Raw genomic sequence first — 22,019 nt, forward strand, 5'->3', positions numbered from 1 at the left:
GAAGTTTAACATCCTAATTAATCTGTACACACAGCATATCCTTCCCGCTTTCCATGATAGAACCCCCTGGCCCCAGTGAAGCTTTAGATGCCTTGTTGTTTAGCTAATTAGCTGCCTCTGATATCTGAGGTAGATGCAGACTCCATAGGATACATGTGCAGAGACTGTTTGGTAGAGCATTCACATTAGACCGCTCATGTAATCAAGGGAGAAAAAACATGCTCTCCTAGTCTTAAAGGTTTGTTTTAAATTTTTGGACATTGACATTAATCCAAGGCAATTCTCAAAAAAGTGATTAGCACTAGTGATGTGCAACAAAGAAACCTAAATTCAGGACACACTGGGCCAAAAACTTGAACAAAAAAACAGAATAAATATTGTAGTTCACGTAAAATAAACTTGTTAAAAATATTACAGTATGTAGTCACCATTATGTGCCACAAAATCCAGCATGAATTCCATTATTCTTAGTTATACTTTGCACTTTGGCACTGTCATTCATAAATTTCTTTTGTTATTTCAAAAACTGTGGTTATAGATGTTGTTGCTGTGCTAACAGAAACTTTCCTTTTTGCTTCTATTGTTTTGTTGTATTCCACATATTGAGTGGGATGTCGTGTTTTCAGAATTAAAAACCTGTAGTGGAGAAGTTTGAGGGCGCTGTACCACCTCATAACACTTAAAATGAACAGTGATTACAATTCCCTTGTCTGATGTTCCTCGTGGAAAATAGTTCCACACAGCTGACAGGGAACAAACTGCATCTTCCACCACTATTTCATTACCATTAACATGATTTGCAAAGTCCTAGATTTTGACACTTCGTAGGCCTATTTCAGTAGTTTATTTTTATTTTACTCCTCTTTTCTTTATACAAACTCTCTGACTTATGGTACTTTGCTTGGCAGCTGAACTTGACCCCTGAACCTACTAACAGGAGGGTCAGCCAGTCTAGCTCATTGTTTTAATATGTTTAACCCCCGTAAGAAGATTATTCAAATTAAACCACTGCAGAGGCCAGCTCCTCCCTTTGACACTAATTGTGGGCGTCAGAACCACTTTTCCCAACTGTGCAGTGGTCCACTTTGACAATTTCCAAAATCCAATGCAAATCTAATTGCTGGTCCACATGAGGTTTCTGTAGAATAAGCTGTCACTCCCAATGGAGAAGGAGGACGAGTGTATTCCCCAAACTGGGACTACCACCGCTACATCTCCTCCTAGCCTTTAAATTGGATTAGTAAATAGAATTTCAAGGGTCCAGTCCCTCGGTAGGGCGTTCATCATGATTTCACTGGGGTATGTTTTTAGCAGCTGCACCTCCAACACAATTCTTCTTTGGTTTGTTTTTAAATTGATGGGATGAAACCAGAGTTCATAGTTGTTCTACTGATGGGATTCTGGAGAACAAGAACCATTAAATTTCGAAGGTGTGCTGCGATGGGCAATTTGGGACTCATGCTGTTAAGTAAGACTTTGGTTAATGAAGGGTCAACTCTAACCATCTGCCGACATGTAAGCTTAATCGTCTGTTATGAGAGAAAATTGATTTTTTTTCTTTCTACACAGAAATTGCTGCCCCCTTCAATATAACTACTGCACTGTTGGAAGACCAGCTATTTGTACTGTGGACAAATTGTGTAGTTCATTGATTTGATAGCTTGCAAAATAAAAGTGGTTCTGATTAAACAACACATTTTACTAATGTAATGCATCATATAAATTCATTTAAATATTTCTTACTATACTTAACAGCAGAGTTGCCTAACTCTGGTACTGGAAAGCCAGAGGTCCACATAGCTCAGCTAAACAATTGATCAGATTTCTCAGTTAATTATCAGGTTCTGTAGGTGTGTTTGAACAGGCAAATCACCAACACAGTTGGGCATCCCTGCTTTTTTGTTTTCTAAATTACTCAAGGACCTGGGATCATTCTGTAAGAGCAACAAATTATATAGAGTATATCGCCTTAGCAATAAAGGCCAAAAAAAACAAAACGCGAACAAATTGGCTGGAAAAACAGACCCCTGACTCATATCTCAAGGCAGAGCAATGACCACAATAAAGTATGTCACAGACCCAAAATTTCTCATTAACAATATCAGATTATTATTATGCTAAACATGACCTAAAACAAGAACCTAATCAAGGGTATAACTGATAGAAAAAGGCATAAACAAACAGCAAATTAAATTTAGCCTTTTTTTCTGCCTCCCGGGTGATGTCACCTAAATGATCACAAAACATATTGAGAGCCTAGAGCAACACAAAACAAAAATATAAAGGTTAACTAATTCTGTAAATCAAAGCTGATAAGAATCTGTCACACAGCCAAACATCATCATCATACTTCTGGCAATTAGAGTAAAGGTTGAGCAGATGACACATCCAGCTCATGGCATGTAGCATATCAAACTCTTCTCTCCCAGCCCAGAGGTGACCACACACATCTCATGAAAGATGTCTGCTGTCCCAATTGGAACACAAGGCCTATCACTCAACAAAAAGCTCAAGCTAAACAATATCCACATAACAGAGGACAGCGTCTGCATGTACGTTCATATTACAGCCATTAAGTGGAAGCTCTTTTTATAACCTCTTTCCCATTAAATTATGCAATTAAATACAAAGCAATTTCTCTTTTATCCTTACAAAAGATCTTGAAATGCCAGAACAATGTAGGAAATATGACAGTTTCAGGGAAATAATTAAGATGCCGAAAAAGCACTCAAGCTAAGCTAAGCTATTCTCCTCTCCTTTAAATGGGATTTAACAATTAATCACTAATTATTTCTGGGAAAGAAGGGAGGGCTGGGAGTGCAACTCCCTCAGCGGCTCCATGGCATAAAGGCTGTCCGTAAAAATGTGCCTGCACCATCAGCACCAAAACACTCTTTCTCATTAAGACTTAGACGTGGGGGGCAACGCATCTGCATGGGCACAGCAAGGGGGTAATTGTATCAATATGAGAAGCTGTCTACTGCATTAGGACATTGTTAATATACTTTTTCCAATTTAGCAAATGTAACACAGAGCATTGGATGTTATGCACAATGGGGTGCATAACACGCATTTATCCATGATTGAGCTGTTGAATTTATAAAATTATGCTAGCTGTCTGCAATTTTAACAGAAATTAATAGATAAGACAGCCAGCCATTGTGTTTTACTCTGCAGTGCTCTGTTCCTTCTTATTTGTTTGTGGGCGCAATGCAGTAGTAAAATATAGTTGTGCTAGCTGTAGTCCAAAAGCCTGTTTGTGTTCTGGATAGTATGATGTACAGTCATATGCAAACATATGAATATCCCTGTTTTAATTATTTGTTTTGTTAATTTTCTATGTGAAAATAAGATAACACATCCTAAAATTTTGAGCTCACGATTTCCATTTGCACAGTATGAATTGTGTCATAACTTTTGCACAGGCCACATTTTGTTTTTTTCCTTTATGTAAACATTAGAAAATTGCAGTAAAATGTGTAGAAGTGTATTCCCTGTAGAGGAAGTGTACTCATTTTCACTCATAAAAGCAACAAAACATGTAATTTATCAACAATTTTGCACATGACTGTACGATAAGGCTTTACTATACTAACTTTATTGAAATATACTGCTTGTATGGTTTTCTATTTGGCTAATACTGACCATGTAATCAGTGTGTGTGAGAAAGCAGATCTGGCTCAGTGGAAGCAAGTACAGCACACATGTTCTCACTCATGGGGGGACGTGAAGGAGAGATGGAGGCTGCAGGGATGAGATGGACACTTGTGTTGTTGACAGTAACTTGACAAGTATAATCTCCTTCCTTGGCTGGGTAAACAGTAGTGCCAGCCATGCGTGGAACCACACTTGCACGTCCTGAGTCTGTCTTTGGAGTTCCATTAACTATTTGGGTTTTACAGCAGGGGCAAGGTCACATAAAACCCAACAGGCTTTACGACAAAGCCCAGCATTTGCCCACAAAGCTAGCATACGTACGGAAGACCTTCACAGACAGTGTCGATGGATGGCTATTTCTTGTATTCTCAGTGAGAACTCTGTCAACACCCATGGCACAATGTGCACTCTGAACATGCAAGTATGGAAACTGAAAAATGGCCAGTGGCTCATCCATACTGCTCTATGGGCAGTCTACTCATTTTACTATGTTTGTCTTCATGTTTTTCAGGTTCTTTCCTTATGAGTACATCATTTTTGTGATGATGTCCCTTATTCATCAAAGCTGTGCAGAAACAAGAGCAGACTGGATCGTCCAGATTGACACACAGACTACTCAATGTGTGAATCATGAAACTGACATATGACATCAAACTGAGCAGTGACTGAGTGCGAGTGCTGATTCAGCTTCTGCTGTGTGAAAACAACCACCCACCCTCAAGTCTATTGCGTACACATAATTTGCAAATGACACATCTCTTTTTACTCTTTTATACATTTAACTTACACTAATGATTCAGGCAGTGCAAGAATAAGCCACTAAGGAAACCTATATGTATTGTATTATACATATAAATTACATGAAACATACTTAATTCATACATGTGTGAGACAATAAAAGGAAAACATTCAGCAGACTTAGACTCATTGGTTGTCTTCCATGAAAAAAAATCCACCCAGCCATGGAATACTCTTTCAGGTGCAAGGGTCTCAATTCGGTCTTCTAGGACTACTAAATGTGTCATGATTGAGCTATTGAGTTATTAAGTATTTATCTCATGTTAAACATTTCAGGGACTCAGTGTTGAATTATGGATTATGTCACTTTCCACTTAAATATTTTGCCTAAGAGATTTTACACAGTTCAAATAAGTAAAAAAGATGTTTCTCAAGATGTTTCATACAAGTACTTGCTGATTTTGAAGCATCTATGTTTTTATATTTGCTACTCACTTAAAGGACTTTCGGGCTAATAAAGTTCCAAGTCTACAATTGCAACTACAAATATTTATTATCACTGATCTCTTCAGTTTTTATAGTCATTACTGATATTACCGATTGAACTAATAGTGATTTTGATGATTAACAAATAAAACATTTTTCAGTCTGTTAAACTATTTCTCTCTTATTTAGACACACTCCAACCAAACCAGAGTGATTTATATTTGCGTACAGTGATTTTATGAACAGATATGACCATATGCAACTTTGAAGAATAAGAGCCAATGCGTCCATAGCAAGCTGTTGCCAACACACTCAAACATTCCTCTCTGATTTTCTGTCTCTCGAGTGAGGGATCATTATGAGTGTAATGCGCTGAGACTGAGAATGAGCAGTCAGCAGGGACTCACCCTCACAGCCTGGCTGTAGGGTCCAATGTTGGCTGGAGCCCAATGAGACAAGCTCTGGACATGTAGGGTGTCCCTCTGGTGGAAGTAGCCATCTTCAGGAGGCAGAGTCCAGTCATGGAGCAAAACGTCCATCTGCAAGAGCTGACCCGCAGGCAGACAAGTCTGGACACATACCCTGAAGAAATACATATACCAGCAATGTGCAGACATTAGCATAGCAACCAGCAGAACAGTTCAGGACAACAATTCAGACAGACAGGTATCTCCACAAGGTGTTTAAGTGTTCTGTGTTGCTGTAAACTGGATGGATCAGACATAATAAGCTTTACCTGGCTGGTGGATTGAGGCTGAAGAAGGTGCGGTACACTGAGTTCACTTTAGCGAAGTCCTCCATGTTCCTCACATACAAGTGAACTAGCACAATGTGCTTTAACTGATAACCTCTTTCCTGCAATTCACCTACAAACAAACAAATACATCTTCACAAATTCATATAGAACATTTTAGCCTTGGCTTTTGAAAAATAACCATTTCAAACATGAGTGGAATCTAATTTGGTGTATATGAAAATAAAATGTGAGAGAAAAAATATATATTGAGATGTGAAATATTGATTTTTGTCATGCACACAATAGAACAGCAAGGAAGGCTGAAACTGGGTCTTGAGGCAAGGCCTAGATCCCCATAATAATTTCATACATCATCCAGTTTGTTTTCCCTTTGCAGACACTGGCATTTCAGTGTACTTCACAGACTTAGCTCATACAAAGAAGTTGTTCATTAAATATTAACTTGTTTAATATTGTCTCAGTACTGTGAAGGCTGTTCGGCAATGTAAGACGATAAACATTAAATATGCTTTTCATCTTATGCCTCTCTTTCTTAGGAAAAAAAAATTCTTTTTTCCCCCTTTTTTCTTTCTTTCTTTTTTTTTTGAGAAAGCCTGCACTTTAAAAGTTCTGCAGGCGAAAAAAAAGCCAAGCGCACGCATTTGTGTGTGTGTGCATGTGTGTATTTTGAAGTGGTGGTTTCATTCTCCCAGTTTAATTTGAAGTGTCTGTCCTCGTTTGGCGCAGCTCGCGATCCCTGCACGGTGATGGACGGGGTCCCTGACACATGGCGCGCTCACGCCCCCACTTAAAAGGCCTGAGTGAATAAAGAGCAGCCACTTACGGCCTGCCATACCTCTTAAAAGTGCATTTTGCTAACACAACAAGGGGAAAAAAATGAAAGCGACTTTGGAACAAAGAACCATTTGCTCTCTGCACAAACAGAATGGGCTGCTAGTGGAGCTAAGCTTTAAAAAAGGACTACAACTCCACCAACTTGCCCAGCAGCGGAAACGGGTCTGTATCTTTTTTGCCTCTGTACAGCCTCCATTCCACTTCGGGTAAGACAAATCCCAAACCCTCTCCTCCAGATGTTAAAGGAATACTTAAAGCTACCCTGATTTGTGCCAGTACAGATTTATTGTAGACAGAGCGCACGTGGCTGCGCCGAGCTTCTGCTGCGGCACATGAAAAAACAGGGAGCGATCCAAAGCTACATTTTGCTTCCCAGCACAGAGCAATCTTTCATGTTTTTTAGCCTTGTGATCCGCTGCTTTGTAGCCACTTACCTTGCAGCTGAGTGAAAGCATGCTGGGTTTGGCCCTGGACGTCTGTGTGTTCAGAGGGAAGGCCGCTGATGCCAGTGATCCACTGATAGCCCACAGAGCTTCTGGCTGAGCACCAGGGCCGGCACGCTTTAATGAAAAAACACGAAGATCAGTATCAGAAGGTTAACAAAACCTCACAGCAATATGTGTATGTCTTTGTATATATGTGTGTGTGTGTCTTTGCTGCATCTCTGTGGTGATGCTGTGTATAAACAAGAAACAACGCTACAGTCAACACACTGAATGTGCTTATTTTATCTTATGTATAATGACAGTTCTGCACAAAGGAAGAAAAGAAATGAAATAAGAATGCTAACAAAGGTTATATGATGCTCATAAACACAAAACCCAGCACTTGTAAACTGTATGCCCTCGGTTTCCCAACAGCCTTGTCATGTAAAGAATTCCATAAGATCAATTGTAGGAGACACTGAAGTGACAGATTCAATGAGAATGTTTTAAGAGCTACAATACATGCAAAGCATCCAATGTCAGCATAGTCATCTAAAAAAATCAACAGAAAAAGACTTGCAGGAAAAAAGGAGTTTAAAATCTTCTGGATAAAAACCCAGACTGTATTCTGTTCAGAACAAATGCTTCTGCTACCATTATGTGGGAGAAATGTCATGAATACACCAAAAGCTCCAAAAAATGGTGGGCCATACAGCAAGAATGTATCTTGATACATAAAGACATTTCTTTATCAGGATATCAGTCACTGATACAATCAGTTACATGTATGCCGTTACTATATGCTGGTGGTTGTTCACAGGCACCATATAACCGGTCTAAATGTTGTTGGCGATATTGGTAGATATTTTCTTTAAAGGACACATATCCTACATTTTTCTCGTACTTTATCTTTCCCTGAAGTCCACCTACAACATTTGTGTGGGTCAGAATTCATTTTCACATGACCATGTTCTAACCTCTCTTTATCCCTAAGAATTACATTTTGTTACTGTGCCTTTAAGACTCATGCAAATGAGCTTTTTTTGGATTGGCTGTCCTATGCTGTGCATCTCATTCAAAAAGCAGTCCAGAGTAAAATAGTCCTTTTAACTCCAGCAAGAATAGGCAGAGTTGAACTGTTGCAGGCTGTATAAGTGGCTATACATAAATGCATTGGTTTTCATAACATCACAAAAACAAAAAACTCAAAATAGATCTTTGGAGCTTAGTTTACATGGACTGTATGCACTGGGACGTGAATTTTAACAATTTTAACAATGTTTATATGCCACATCAAACTCTTCATTCGATATTTCAAAATGACATATTAAACTCATATTTAATTATATATTTATTGCACACCTGAAGAACAGAACATTTGAGAGGTGCTAAAATATCTGCATTTTATTAATTTACTGCATTTGTATCCCTATACAAATAAGAATTATATTTCTCTGTCATGCTATCAAAGGTGGATAAAATGTTGTCAATTACAACATTTTATAAATGTTTACATATCAGTATCGGCCAATATGCACATAAAAATATCAGATATCGCATCAGCCGACAATTTCCATATCCATTCCTAGAGCAGACCCATGAAAAGTGCAGTGTGGCATGGTTTATCATGACGATTACAACGTATCATCAAATTACCTACCTCTAGCTTTAAACTATGATCACTGCAGACTATGATTTGTGAATACACAGGTCTGAAAAACTAGGACCAGCATAATAACAAGAAAATACTCTAATAAACACTCTATATTTATGTGTAATTAAGCCCTATGAAAACACTTTAATGGCTATAACTAAATTACAAATAAAAGGAATAACTATAAAGCCGATGGACAACGACACATCTCTGTACCCTGAAGCATACAACAGCATGCTCACACACAACATGCACACATCTCAGAATGGCCTCACTGACAACTAAGGTCACCATTTGATGTAAATTCTTCCTGGATGTCTTGGGTTTTATCAGCATATACCGCCTCTTCAGTCATCTTGTCAATGGCACTCTGGCAAGGACAACTACCAAGGGGCAGAGCGCTCTCTGTGGAGCCCTGCAATAGAGTCCAAACAGGAATAAATCAGGCAAAGAGGCTCAGAAAGCAGCCAAACACAGCCAACCCCAGTGTAATTAGTTTTTCAATAACCCTGCATGTGCGCTGCGTGCGTATGTGTCTCACTCTTTTTTGACATGCCCAGACACAAATAACTGGAAGGTGAATGAATATGAAAAACATGCTAACTTATTCATGAATTACATGCAGAGGGGGTGTTTTTTTTTGGATACTGTAAATGCAATCATTTCAGCTGTCACTCAAAGGCCTTGACTTGGGTTTGACACGGTCTTAAGAGTGCTATACTGTTTTTTTTTTTATCTATTTACTTTTAATCCTCAGCATTTTCCTCTTTTTTGTCTGCAAACAAAAGAAGAAAAAAAACATTTGGCCCTCCCAAAGGCCCACATGTATTACCTGACAAAAGTCCACTGAGCGTTGTGCATTTTAATAAATATTTCATATCTCTTTAATCCCCTGCTGTCAACTGCAGTTGGCCATATGATAATCAAATTAATTATACTCCAGCCGCTCTTAGGCTGCAGAGAGAGGAGCTTGACTAGCATTAACTGAGGGCAAACACTGCCTCCCCACCCCCACCGTACCCCCCCGCACCACCATCACCACCCTCCTCCTCCTCCTCCACTGCCCAGGCCGGTGCTCTTTCCTCTAGAGCTGGTGTCAGTGTGAATCTGTCAGGCTGATGGAGAGTGCTTTAGACTGCTGGATGAGTGAGGGAGCTTCTTCCCTGCACCAGGCCCAGAATCTCCCAGCTCTGTGAGCCGACCTGCGGGCCGGGAGGGGGGTGTGCCACACTCATGTGCTCACGGCCCCACTGCTGCACCAGCCATGCTTACAGGCTAGCTTTTTTTTTTCTCTTTTTCTCTAGCCCCCAACATACCCCTTCTCCATCCCTGCACTACATAAGCCCACAAAACAAACTCTTCCCCCTCATACAAACACACAAACTGCTCCCTGAAAAGCCAAAGGGAAGCCCCCCATCACACTGTGACCCAGTATACTCTCTGTAGAAGCCAGTCAGCAACCTATGCTCCAATTACTAGACTAGCATCTCTGTCATCCCACTCATATGCACTCAAATATCATTGCTGTCAAACGAAAAACTCATATAACTTTATAGGAGAAGAAAAAACATCATATTTAAGCTTGTCATTTAACTTTGCAGGAGAAGGCAAAAAACTTAGCAAGAGAAGGAAAAACATGACATGGGCCCTTTACAATGTTTGCTTTTCAAAATGTCTACTGTTTGATTCTTCATGAAATGTTCAAACAATGCAAAGAGCAGCTGGTACAAATAATGTGAAAATAAATAAGGGTAAAAATCTGTTTTAAATTAGGTTAGGTTTTCTAATGACAGGGATGATACAGTATGAATACAATATCCAATATTCAGAAATGAATATTCTATAATGGATAAGCCAAAAACAATTCTAGCATCAGATTATGACATTTTGTTTTGTTAATTATTAAGGTTAGGTCTTAGATTAGGTCTTCAACAGGTCAGATCCCAAAAGAACTCTCCAACACACCTATGCATCATCTGCACTCCAACCTATGTATGAGCTGCATCAGAATCAGGTGAAGGACATGGGGACAGCGTGTACAGGCTGATCGAATCAGAGCACCAGCAGCCTAAGCATTCAATAACCCCTACAGATTCCAAAAACCAAACTGACACAAAGCCCTTCAGAAAAAAAACTTAACCAGCAATGTGTGCCCCAAATCCACCCAGACCGCCCAGGCAGTCGCTGTAGAGTCTCTGGGGCTAGAATAACCTTTTCATGTTCTCTTTCTCCCTCTCTCTCTCCTCTTTTTGCATTCTATTTTTCCTCTCTCCCCCATATATCTCCCTGGCGACAGCAAGCTGGATGCAGCCATTGTGCTTTCCCAGGCCTACCTGAATGCAAAGTGCCTTAATTTAAGCAGACATGTTTGTTAAGCCAGGCCTAGTTTCAGGCGGGAGTGAATATTGCAGACGTCAAAGTAGGCAGCGTGGGGGCATGGAGGAGAGGGAAGGAGGGAGGGGAAAAAAGAAGAGGGTGCGCCTCTGGACCTAGTTCTCATTAATGCCTCAAAGTGCTTCCCTCTTTTCTACGTCAAAGCAGTGGAGGGCTTTTAACAAACTTCTCACGCACAGAGAAAGGCAACAGTTATGGGCTTTTTACGGTTTGCCAGCTGTTTAAAAATAAGCATGATCTGTAAACACAATTTCAATGACAACGTTTAGAAGGACATCATGTGAAATAAGGCTCTCTAATCTTATATGTTTTAGTAAATGATAGCTTTGGAGAAGGCTTGACAGGTAATTCTCATAAAAAAAAATAGTTAACTGAGATTTGATAACCAGACAACAGAATAACAATCGAGCAAGACCATCAGCCACACTGACTGAAATGAAGCAAAACAATCAGATCAATAGTTGTAATTATCTGACCTGTTGCAGTGGCAAGTGAGGCTGAAAAAAGGAATAAAACAAACATGAAGTTGCACAGATCCTCATTTAAGGCTGCACTCACGTTAGCTTTGTCTTCTGTGTGCATTTGTGTGAATCGCAGGTATCCAACAGGAGCGAATGCGTCTGCTGAGTGGATAACCGCTTCCATCTTATCACTGCAACAAGAGTGAAAACATTTAGAGCATGCCTTGAACACAGTTTCTATAAAGAGATTTTTAGAATAACGTACATTTATGGCTGTGAAGCTGACTTAATACAGCCTGTGTAAAATGTATAGATAAATAAAGATTTAGTTTAAAGTTGATGAACTGTGTTTGTGTTACTCACATGACTATCCTTTTCTTGAAGAGAGGGCAGTCTGTGGTGAAAGTCTCATACTCGCCCCCCTCGCCACATATATGGACTCCATACTTCTTTGAAAGCTGTCAGAAAGATGATATCCCACAATAATTCAAAATTTCAAGATATGTGTCCATGATCTATTAACAATTGTAGGTCTTGCTGGTGTCTACAACTCCCACTACAATACAGTTTACTTTGAATACATAACTAACTGCACAACTAAACTTCACCTATTCACTGTTATGTACATATTTTTATTTATCATAGATGCCACTTTAAATTACCTACTGTTAGAGGTCTGCGTCAGCATGAAACTGAAGCTGAACCCAACCTGTGCCTCTGATTTTGAGACCCAGCCAGACCAGGCCCGACTGCTACTGCTAAATCTGAAAGCCAAATCTGCCTCTAACCCACTTCCATTTCTTTGGAAACAGTTGTATCCACGATCAATGCTTATAATATTATCGCAAGCTCTACCCTGTATGTGACCAGTGTGCTTCTGCTGTGATCACCTGTTGATAAGGTTTCCACAGTGAAGACGCCCCTGGCTAATTTGGAATTTTAAAAAATCTTCCCGTTTGAAAGCTTTCTTTTTAGTTTGTCCATAGTGAACAATTAGCATTACCTACAGCTAGGCTTTGTTAGACTACACTAGAGAGAGAAAAATGGTGGAGCATGGAATAATGTGAAAATGTGCATGAGTGAAATGCATGTGAGTGAAATTTATGTAGGCATATTCCTTCAAATAAAACAAATCTACTAAACAAGAAAACACTCACTAAAAAAAGTCCTTAGCCAGATGCTGTACGTGAAAAATTGTCCCAAACCTGGTCCGAAACTCATATTTTATGAGGTCGGGTTGTAGTCTTCCATTTCCAATTACCAACTCTACCTGAACCTTCACAATATTGCAAATTTTCATATTGTAAATAAATTGTATTTTACTTACTGTTTAATATATTTTGTTGCTTATTATACTGTCATTTTGTGAGCACTCAGAACAACAAATTCACTGTACGTGAAAACATATTTGGTTAATAAAGGATTCTGATTCTGATCAGAAAAATGTGTGAATCACAAACAAATGGCAAACAAATGCAAGTTCACTCTGGGTAAAGCGAGAGAACAATGAACACAGTTTACAGACAGGTACAGGAATGTGTAAGTGTGTGTTTGTAGGCCCTGACCTGTTGCAGATAGGGTTCCATCTCAGCCAGAGGTTTTCCTAAATGTGTTCCAGGATCCAGGCCTGCCAGACACACAACATAAGAAGGCCCTGATCATAGACACAGCACAGTGATTGAGAATGACAGCAAGAAAAGGCCCGAGCAGAGTGCGTCTGTCTCTCGCTCGCCCAACCTTTCTCTCTTTCTCTCACTCTCATACACACAACACCACACTCATACACAACTTGGCTCCAGCTCCTATTTATTTGACTTTGCAAATTGTGTACACAGATCTCTCCGGGTAAGGTTAACAGTTTTCAGTCTCGCTGAAAAGTGAACCCTTGCCTGGTTCCTTTGTGGATGTAAGTGGGAGAGATCCTGTTTATTTGTATTTCCCTCTTAAATACGGCACCGGGAAGTGAGTCAGGGATCGCACATGTGCTCAATGTACAACAGGATAGCAAAGAGGGAGAGAGAGAGAGAGAGAGGAAGGGAGAGAGGGAGAGACAGAGAGAGAGGGGGGGAAAGAAAAAGAGAGTCAGAGAGAAAAGAAAGAAATAAAGAATGAAAGAAAGAGAAAGAGAGACAAAGAAAGAGAGAGAGAGAGAGAGAGAAAGAGAGAGGGAGGGATAGAGAGAGGGAGAGAGAAAGAGAGAGAAAAAGAGAGAGGGAAGGAAGTAGAAAGGAGACAGAAAAAAAAGAAAGAAAAAAGAAAGAAAGAAAGTGGGACAGAGTGAGTGGAAGAAAGGGAGAAAGGAGGGGAAGAGAGAGATACAGAGGGTGAGAGAAAGAATGAAACAAACACACTAACAAACAAAGAGAAGAGAAGAGAAGAGAAGAAAGAAAGAAAGAAAGAAAGAAAGAAAAGAGAGAAAGAAAAAGGAAAAGAGTCAGAGAAAGATACAGAGGGAGAGTGAGAAAGAAAAGAGAAAGAAAACAAGCAAGAAAGAGAAAAGAGAGATAGAGAGAGTAAGAGTATCATCAATATATACACAAATTTGGACACTTTTGAAGAAAAATAAGCTGATAGATCACAATATAAATTATGTTCTAGGTTACTATAGATTCCAGTTTGATCTGCAACTCAACCCAACATGCCCATAAACTCAATGAGCGTTTAATGCTGTCATGTTCAACTTGAGCTACTCACTGTCCTTAAAGAATAATATAATTCATACATAATTGTCCTTACCTCTACTGTACTCAGTCAGCCAAGACATGTTGAGGTCCAGATAAAAATGCACAAAAATCCTATCCTGAATTCTGAATTCTGGCTTACTTTCTGTACATGTTTATAGAAAACACATTACGTCATACAGTGTCAGAAACCACACAAGCAAGTCTATTTAAGATGACTTAACAACTCGACATGGTTTGAGGCAAATGTGTGATGATTTAGGCATGTAGCAGTGCTAATGGGTGGGATGTAAACTTTCGTTTATACTATTGTGACATTAGCCTGGTACCTCTAGTCCAAAACTAAAGTGCAAACTTTGGAAGCCAAACATGTCTTGGCTGATCGACTATATTTGCGTTAGGGGCAAAACCGCTTAAATCTGATTTGTCGCCAAATTATTCCTTTAACGCAGCAGCTCAGTATGGTCCCTGTGTTGAGGTATGTGCAGCATGTGTTCGCTTCGCATTCCTCCCTCCAACCTGGTTCTGATCTCCCTCTCGTCGTAAACAAGGCTTTGTCCTCCTGTCTGATAAACAAACACATAAGGTCTTCATGCCAATATCTACTTCCCCAAAACCACAGCCATGCTAAGCTCTGCCCTCAAAGCAGACACAGCTACATAAGACATCTCCACACTGTAGAGTGCCATGTCCAAAAGAACTACAAAGAACTTCGAGTCTGGATGACAGGCTTCCTCCTCAGACACTTTGCTTTGTTAAAGCCTCTGGCTACATGTGGCCACATTGACATCATTAAGCATGTGGGGTAAACCAATGCTTTTCCCACATTGGTTACATTTTCTGCTATCATTTAAGAAAGGGGCTTTTTTTTGTTCTGTAACATATAATAGTTTCAATTCCACCCTGTTTTCCATAACGACCTCTCGATCTCTTTGTTTCCTTAAAGGGGAACACTGAATCCATACAAGTAGTATAGTGGGAATCACAACTCAGAACTAATACACAACTTTTAAACGACTAAGACTAATCACAAAAATGTGCCTCTGTTTGATTTTGTTCCCTGAAACGCTCTCCATTTTGACAAAAACTATGTCCATAATATCATATTTGGAATAGCTCTCTAGTTTTTGTCATTCTAGTAAGCTGGTAATAACTAAACAAAAATGAGAGAAACCCTATGTGCTTTTAAGAAAACTCAGAGACCACTTTATTTATTCAATTTCCAGTCAAAAGGGTCATTAAGCACAAGCTACAACTAAATATAATGTCAAATTATTCAGTATTTCATGTGTCCACCCTTCAGTTTTATTATAGCTTCCATTCTTTTCAAGAGACTTGCTTTCAGTTTTTCAAAGAAATCTGCAGGCATATGTTTCCACACTGGTTACATTTTCTGCTTCTTACAACCTGAAAGTCCATTGCCCCGAGAACACCAACAGCTTCTTTGTTTGATTTGCAAATTTTCCTTTTCTCAGTAAGGGCTTTCTGACAACTACACATCCTTTCAGACCCATAGTGTTGAGCTGTCTTCTCACAGTAGAAGGATGGACAGAAACAGGAGCTTGTTTTTCTCCTATTTCTGAAAGCTTTAAGAACTGTTTATCTGATGGGAACAGTTTTGGTGGTCTATCAGGTCTTGTACTGTTGTTAGGAGACTGATTTTTTTCTGTATCTTTTAATTTTTTTTTTTACTTTCCCATTCCTCATCCAAGTGGATTATCTTATATCTAATGTCCTCAGAAATATCTTCTGAAAAATAACTTATCCTTACTGGGCATTTTGGCAAGTTATTAACTTTTATATGTATAGACAAATCCTGACAAAAATTCTCCAAAGATCATATTCTATGGACGCTTCACAACAAACCACTAACTCTGAACCAATTGAAATTTCAATTACTGTCGCACAGTGGTGGCCATTACAGGAGTCAACTGAAGTGTGTTAAGGAGATGATGATGACGATGCTTCTTTGCTCTCTTTTTTCCTCACAACCTCAGAGGTCAGGGTGCTGACCGCAGGCCCTGGGGGAAAGGCATGCATTAGACTGAGTATTTCCAGTGTCACGCTGTAGCACTTTCAGACACTGCAGAGCTGCAGAAGAACAGTAGAGGCCAGACAGGGGAAAGGGAGTAGGTCCTCGAACCCACCCCTGGGGAACTCAGCTCATAATTAGTGTGAGAATATCTAATCTGCTTTTCCTCTCTCTTCTTAACCCTGCACAAAGGCAATGGGGAGCGCACCATTAAAATTCAATATCCTTTTTTAATTAGACATGCCCTTTTAACAAATTTTGATGATTGGCTTCATTTTGCTATGTGGGGGGGATGTTCATTAAGATCCTTCTCTTAAATAAAAAATGATGCATGATTCGATATTTACCGCTAGTAATGTGATTCAAATAGCACTGGATTTGGGGGTGGAGCAGTTGGCAGTAACACATATTGAGCTGATAACCCGACACATAAGGCTGGTCAAAAAAGCCCATGCAAATGCTGTACAGTACTTTAAACTTCCATGAATTTACAATGGCTGCCATTCACACACAGACAGGCTAATGTCCTCTGTGATCTACAAATCTCCTGCCTCTTGATTCATTCACATGAGGTTCACATTGCTCGCGCTCCCTCTCCTCTGCACCCGTTATTACCTGACCTGAAGCCAATTACCTCACCCCATTATGCCACATTAAACGCAAATAAGCCCACTTCAATTCATCTGCCAGCACCACAGCCTCAGTGCACTTTAGACAGACAGGACTCCAGTGAAACCCAAAAGAAACGGCCTGACTCTAAAAGGCTTTCAGCCAGTACCCTATAAAACAGCAATTAAAGTCAGTGAACTTTCAAACCAGCATATTGAGCCGCACTGAAATGGATTCCAAAGCTTCGCTGTTTGCTGAACTGCACTGAAAGATCTCCAAATTCACCTTCATGTTGCACATTTGCAGAGTGCAGACAATGGTAGGTTGTAGTCCATCTCACAAATGGAGCTTAGACCGCAATCAATGCTACATGAGGCTTTATAGAAAGTGTACTGTGACTTTGTTATGAATAAAAATAAATATCTTCAATATTCAATACCAAATCAACACTATGTTCACATATTAAACAGGGAAATGTCTGTAAAATGTGGAGAAGGAAAGAGAAATGAATTGAAATCTCTTGTATAACCTCAAGCCATATAACATTAGGCTATTCAAGTTCATAACAATTAAATTAATTTCATTATTATACAACCAGTCTCTCACTTAGATTTAATCCTTGGAACTGTTTTTTTTTTCCACCAACAACTACACCAGCAGCTATAATTAACCATCCTTCAAAAGCACCGGCTTTTTGGCTACATTTTTAATTGAAACTAAATCTGGGAAGAATCTGCTCCACTGCTATTGAGCAGAGAGCTAAATGAAAGCCTGCGAGATTCCAGATAGTGTCGGCGCTGGGAGTATCAGCCTAGCACAGGTTGTTGAAGATCTGGCGTGCAGACTGACAGCTTGGCTTTAATCCCTGCCTTCAGAGAGAAAAGCAGGGAAAATTGGATTCATGATGTGTAACATTTTAGCTTTTAAACGCGTGAAAAAAGCATCTCCTGCTGGAAGGTGAGCTGGTTCATCCTTTGAACAATGCTCTCAAAGACCTTACTGAAAACAATAACTCTTCATTATCACCCCAATCTCAGCACGAGAGCGAGAGACAGAGAGAGAGAGAAAGAGAGAGAGAAAGTAAGAGGGGCGAGGGCAGGTAGAGACAGGAGATGGTAAGATTAAGGCATATCTGAAAATTTGCTCGAACTCTTATCTGAAATTCAAAGGCAGTGTAAGGAATAATAGACATGCAGCGAATACAATTCAGGCAGATCAAGGATATAATCTTTTTATCCAATAAATGAAATAAAGAAAATGCATGCAATTATAACCTCATCTGATGTTTATCTTTACGGAAAAAGGGCTTAATCTCCTCTGTGGAAATCTAATACGAACCGCTATCTGATAACATAGCAAATAGGTATAATAAAAGCCATTACATTTAGAAATTACAGATCATAGCTTAAACTCCAAAATCTGACTCAATGCAGATTGGCTTAGCTGGAGAGGGAATACAATGACTTTTAAAAGATTACTGGGCATGTCTAGCCAGTGACTAATCTTGCCTGCAGTTTTGTCACAGGGAGCTTAGACTCTTACTCTAAAGGACCTAAGGAGGAGTGATCCAGGTCAAGGTTATCCAGAGCAACCTGAGGGCACACTTCTCCATTTACTGTCATTGTGTTCAGCTAATGCTACTTTAATTGTACCCATCACTGTGCTTTACTGCTGGTTGTGCCACAAACGTCAACAGCAAATTATGATTCTGCTCTCCAGAGTAATTTGGCCAGGCCCACTAAGATGCCCCTGAAAGCAAACCTCCTCTTGTTGATCTGATGGCAGCTTGCATTGCTTTTAGGCAATTCTAGCTCCTACATAAATTCTGCTTTAGAGCTCCAGTAGAGACTGTTATTGTTTAATAGCTAATTAACTGAAAGTGCACTTCATAATGCTTTAAATGCTTATTTAGATGTTCAAGATGAGGCTGAATTAAGACAGAATATTGCATATTACACAAAAATTAGTCTCGGTGGCACAGTCTGATTGGCTGAGCAGCGTTCTATTTTTTCACAATAATTGTGCTGAGCACCAGTTGCTAAGAAATGACTCACTTTACACTGTAGCTAACTATTACTTAGTTTCTACTTTAGTGCACACAAAAACATATAATCAGGGCATTAAACAACTTCTGTAAGATAATATTTGACCTGCTGTCCATTTGGTCAGACACGAAGAACCTCGTGGAATTGGCCTGCAACTAGCTTACTAGCTCGCTCGCTTACTCACTCAGATTTAACAGGCTGAAAATTGTCAAGAAGGGGGCACAATAGGAAGTCATAAGCAGTTCTTCACACACATGACATTGTGTTGACTTGTTTCTTTATTTTTGCAGAACTGTTGTATAAAAGCAATAGAACACTTGAGGTTGTGTGTTATTGCAAATAACATGGCTGTAATACATGGCTATAATGTACAGCACTTGATTTTGGCATGTGCCTGCAACTGAATCACAGCCATGATGTTATTTGCGATAAAATATTCCCCTTTGTGTTGTATTGCTTAAAATGACCAATGGAAATGAACCAGTTAAACTGCAGGAGCCTGTATGTAGGGCTACACTTCAGTTCCTCTAATAAATATTATTTATCCATAAATATTAGTTTCAAAATACAAAATAATTACCAACTGAATAATAAGAGCACAGTTTAAGAGTTAAGCAGGAAAAACTAAAAATATTCCAATAACAGCAAATGAATGAACAAGAATTTAGCAAAAACAAGAATGAATTCAATAAGGAAGATAATTTTAAAAGCTAGATGCAAAGAAAGAGGCAAACTGGAAAAGTAACATAACAGAGACAAGCAACCTCTCAACTTCACACATTACTGGAGCTGAAGTTCAATTAGGTACTGGAGACGCAACAGCATCTAGGCATCTTCACTTCCACAAAGCAAGCAATTAACTAATCACGTGAGGGCTTAATGCTGCCATTTCGTCTAGCCAATTACCACTGTTAGTCGGCAAGGGGACTGTGAAAATATTCGAAGGATCTGCACAGACAAAAACATCAACAAGTTTGCATGTGTGTGGGCAACTGTCTGAGAACAACATGTTCTAAAAATGTACCACCTAGAGGGGTTAAGTGTGAGCTCCTTTACAGGACTGAGCCTACTTTATGTGTGCTATTACTCACACATACTCCCCATCTAACTCCCACTCTCTAGAGAAGCCGCAGCCAAGACCAGACGAGTAAACCTCCATCAACCACAATGCTAGAATTTGTTGTTTCACATCCCAGTCTGACCCCTGATGTCGGAAAGGAGGACTCTTTAGCTCTTCTTGTGGGTCGAGCAGGTAAAGCTCTCTCTGTCACCCAATACCTGCACACAACACGCCCAGCTGCTTTAGCTTGCTCTGATGAAAGCTGCAATTATAGCAGCAGGGCCTAATGGCCCCGCGGCACTGCAAGACCATTCCATTCTCTCATTTCTAATTACTGACGCCCGGGGCCGGGTGAGGAGTCAGCGCTGATAACATCTCACTCCTTTACCTGAAGCCAAAGAGAAAACACACACAAACTCACCTATGCTAGTTTTCCTTTCTAATTTGGAGCTTCCAGAAATGCAGAGAATCTGCTTTCACAGACTTGTTTATCAGACATAGGGTGAGGTGAGGAGGGCGTGCGTATGCGTTCAGGGGTGGCGAATGGCTTGCGGCTGAATTGGAAAGCCTTTCAGTCTTGGGTGATTTCAACATTCCTACAGCATGCACAAAGGGTCTTTGTGTTCAGGAGTGAACTAAAAAAAATCTCATCAGCATAATTACCTCCCTTCTGCTTCTACTTCGGGCTCACCCCAGAAGGTTGAAATGCAGGACAGTGCCATCACTCATGTCAAAGCACAGAATTATCAGCTTTATAGACATAAGAAAATACTCTCTAAGCGGTAGAATAGGAAACCTGTGAGGCTGGGGAACCACCTATGACACATAGGTTTATACAAGTGCTAAATTAAATTTTTGCACTTGTAATATCTGTGGCTCTTTATCATGTTCCATTCATCATATTTTTTAATTAAGTGTATGTAGTGTATGTCATGTCATTTCAGAAAACAAGTCTATAGCAAATACAGGATTGGAAGGAAGTAGATCGACAGTCTACATGTAAGGCCTCACAACTACTGACTAACAGATGACAACAAGCTCTTAAATGCATATAAACACTCTTCTGATTTTGATTTATTGCTACAAGCAGCTTGAAAGTAAAAAAAGAACCATTTGCAACCTAATTATCATTCATCATTTCTCCTGTCAAGGAACTTCGATGTCAAGCAGATACATGTAACAATCTTCACACAGAGAGAACTAGCCACAAAAAAAAAAAAAAGTTTCCTCTCCAAATCTTAGTTAGAAACCTGATATGTATTTGGCCTCAGGCAGCGCATGGAGCAACACAGAACAGGTGACAAGACACTAACCTTTCCTCCGTCACCCTGCCATTTAACGGCTTAAATGAGACATACAAGATTTTAACCTGAACAGCATGCCCCGTGTGTTCCGAGGTATGCATGAACCCAAAACACACCTCAGCTTCCAAACAATCAGGTAGAATGCGATTACTGAGGGCTTTAATTAACAAGAGAAAGCATTCATCTCTGATCTTGCTTCAACTGTCAGTTTCCCCTTCTTATCTTCTCATATTGTCTTCTGCTTCACTGCTTTTGTCTCTGGCTAGCGTGTCAACACTTCTGTAAAGCTATTATTGATGATTTAGGTTTTGGTCTGGGATTCTCTCATTTTTTTTTCTAGTTTCAGCCCCCCCAGCAGGCTTACTCCAGCCAGAGCCAGCTCTAAGCCATGAACGGCAGGGCGTGGCAGCTGGACTGCTCTGCCGCTGCCTGCTGTCGCCTCTCACCCACCGAACGCCGCCACTTTGATGAGGAGGGCGTGGAGGCCACAGGATATCATCTCGTTCAGCAGAGCCGCCTGATCCCGCCGCCACAGGTACGCCAAAGACTGGAGCTGCAACCTGGAGCACCTGCAAAGAGAGAGCGACAGAGAGAGAGAGACTTAGCTTCATATTCAAACAGATTTATTGGCATGAATTGTAATTGACAACTTTTGCTAATGCAAATAAGGGAATACTTATAGTGATATCGTATTCCTTTCTTCAATATTGAAAAAAAATCATATACAGTACAGGGCAAAAGTCAGACATCTTCAATTTGTTAACTTAATTTCCAGTCAGAAAAATTAAGGAAACTAATATTTGACAGAACATTACACAGCCGTGTCTCCAACATAAAGTACATTTTCAAACCTATCAGTATTTAATTTGTCCACTCTTTACT

General features: G+C 39.8%; 1 protein-coding gene across 1 annotated transcript in view; it reads right to left on the bottom strand.

Moving 5' to 3' along the window:
* dph6 (diphthamine biosynthesis 6) overlaps positions 1 to 22,019 on the bottom strand; it is a 69,389-nt gene that overhangs the window by 26,776 nt on the left and 20,594 nt on the right. The window contains exons 5-12 of the mRNA XM_036593300.1: positions 21,588 to 21,706; positions 12,972 to 13,033; positions 11,770 to 11,864; positions 11,504 to 11,597; positions 8,843 to 8,966; positions 6,907 to 7,032; positions 5,618 to 5,747; positions 5,289 to 5,463 (exon numbers count right to left, since the gene is read on the bottom strand). Of these exons, the coding sequence (XP_036449193.1) occupies positions 5,289 to 5,463; positions 5,618 to 5,747; positions 6,907 to 7,032; positions 8,843 to 8,966; positions 11,504 to 11,597; positions 11,770 to 11,864; positions 12,972 to 13,033; positions 21,588 to 21,706 (925 nt within the window). The remainder of the gene's footprint in view (positions 1 to 5,288; positions 5,464 to 5,617; positions 5,748 to 6,906; positions 7,033 to 8,842; positions 8,967 to 11,503; positions 11,598 to 11,769; positions 11,865 to 12,971; positions 13,034 to 21,587; positions 21,707 to 22,019) is intronic.

The sequence above is a fragment of the Colossoma macropomum genome, unplaced genomic scaffold (assembly GCF_904425465.1).
Source record: "Colossoma macropomum unplaced genomic scaffold, Colossoma_macropomum, whole genome shotgun sequence".
Classification (NCBI taxonomy): Eukaryota; Metazoa; Chordata; class Actinopteri; order Characiformes; family Serrasalmidae; genus Colossoma; species Colossoma macropomum.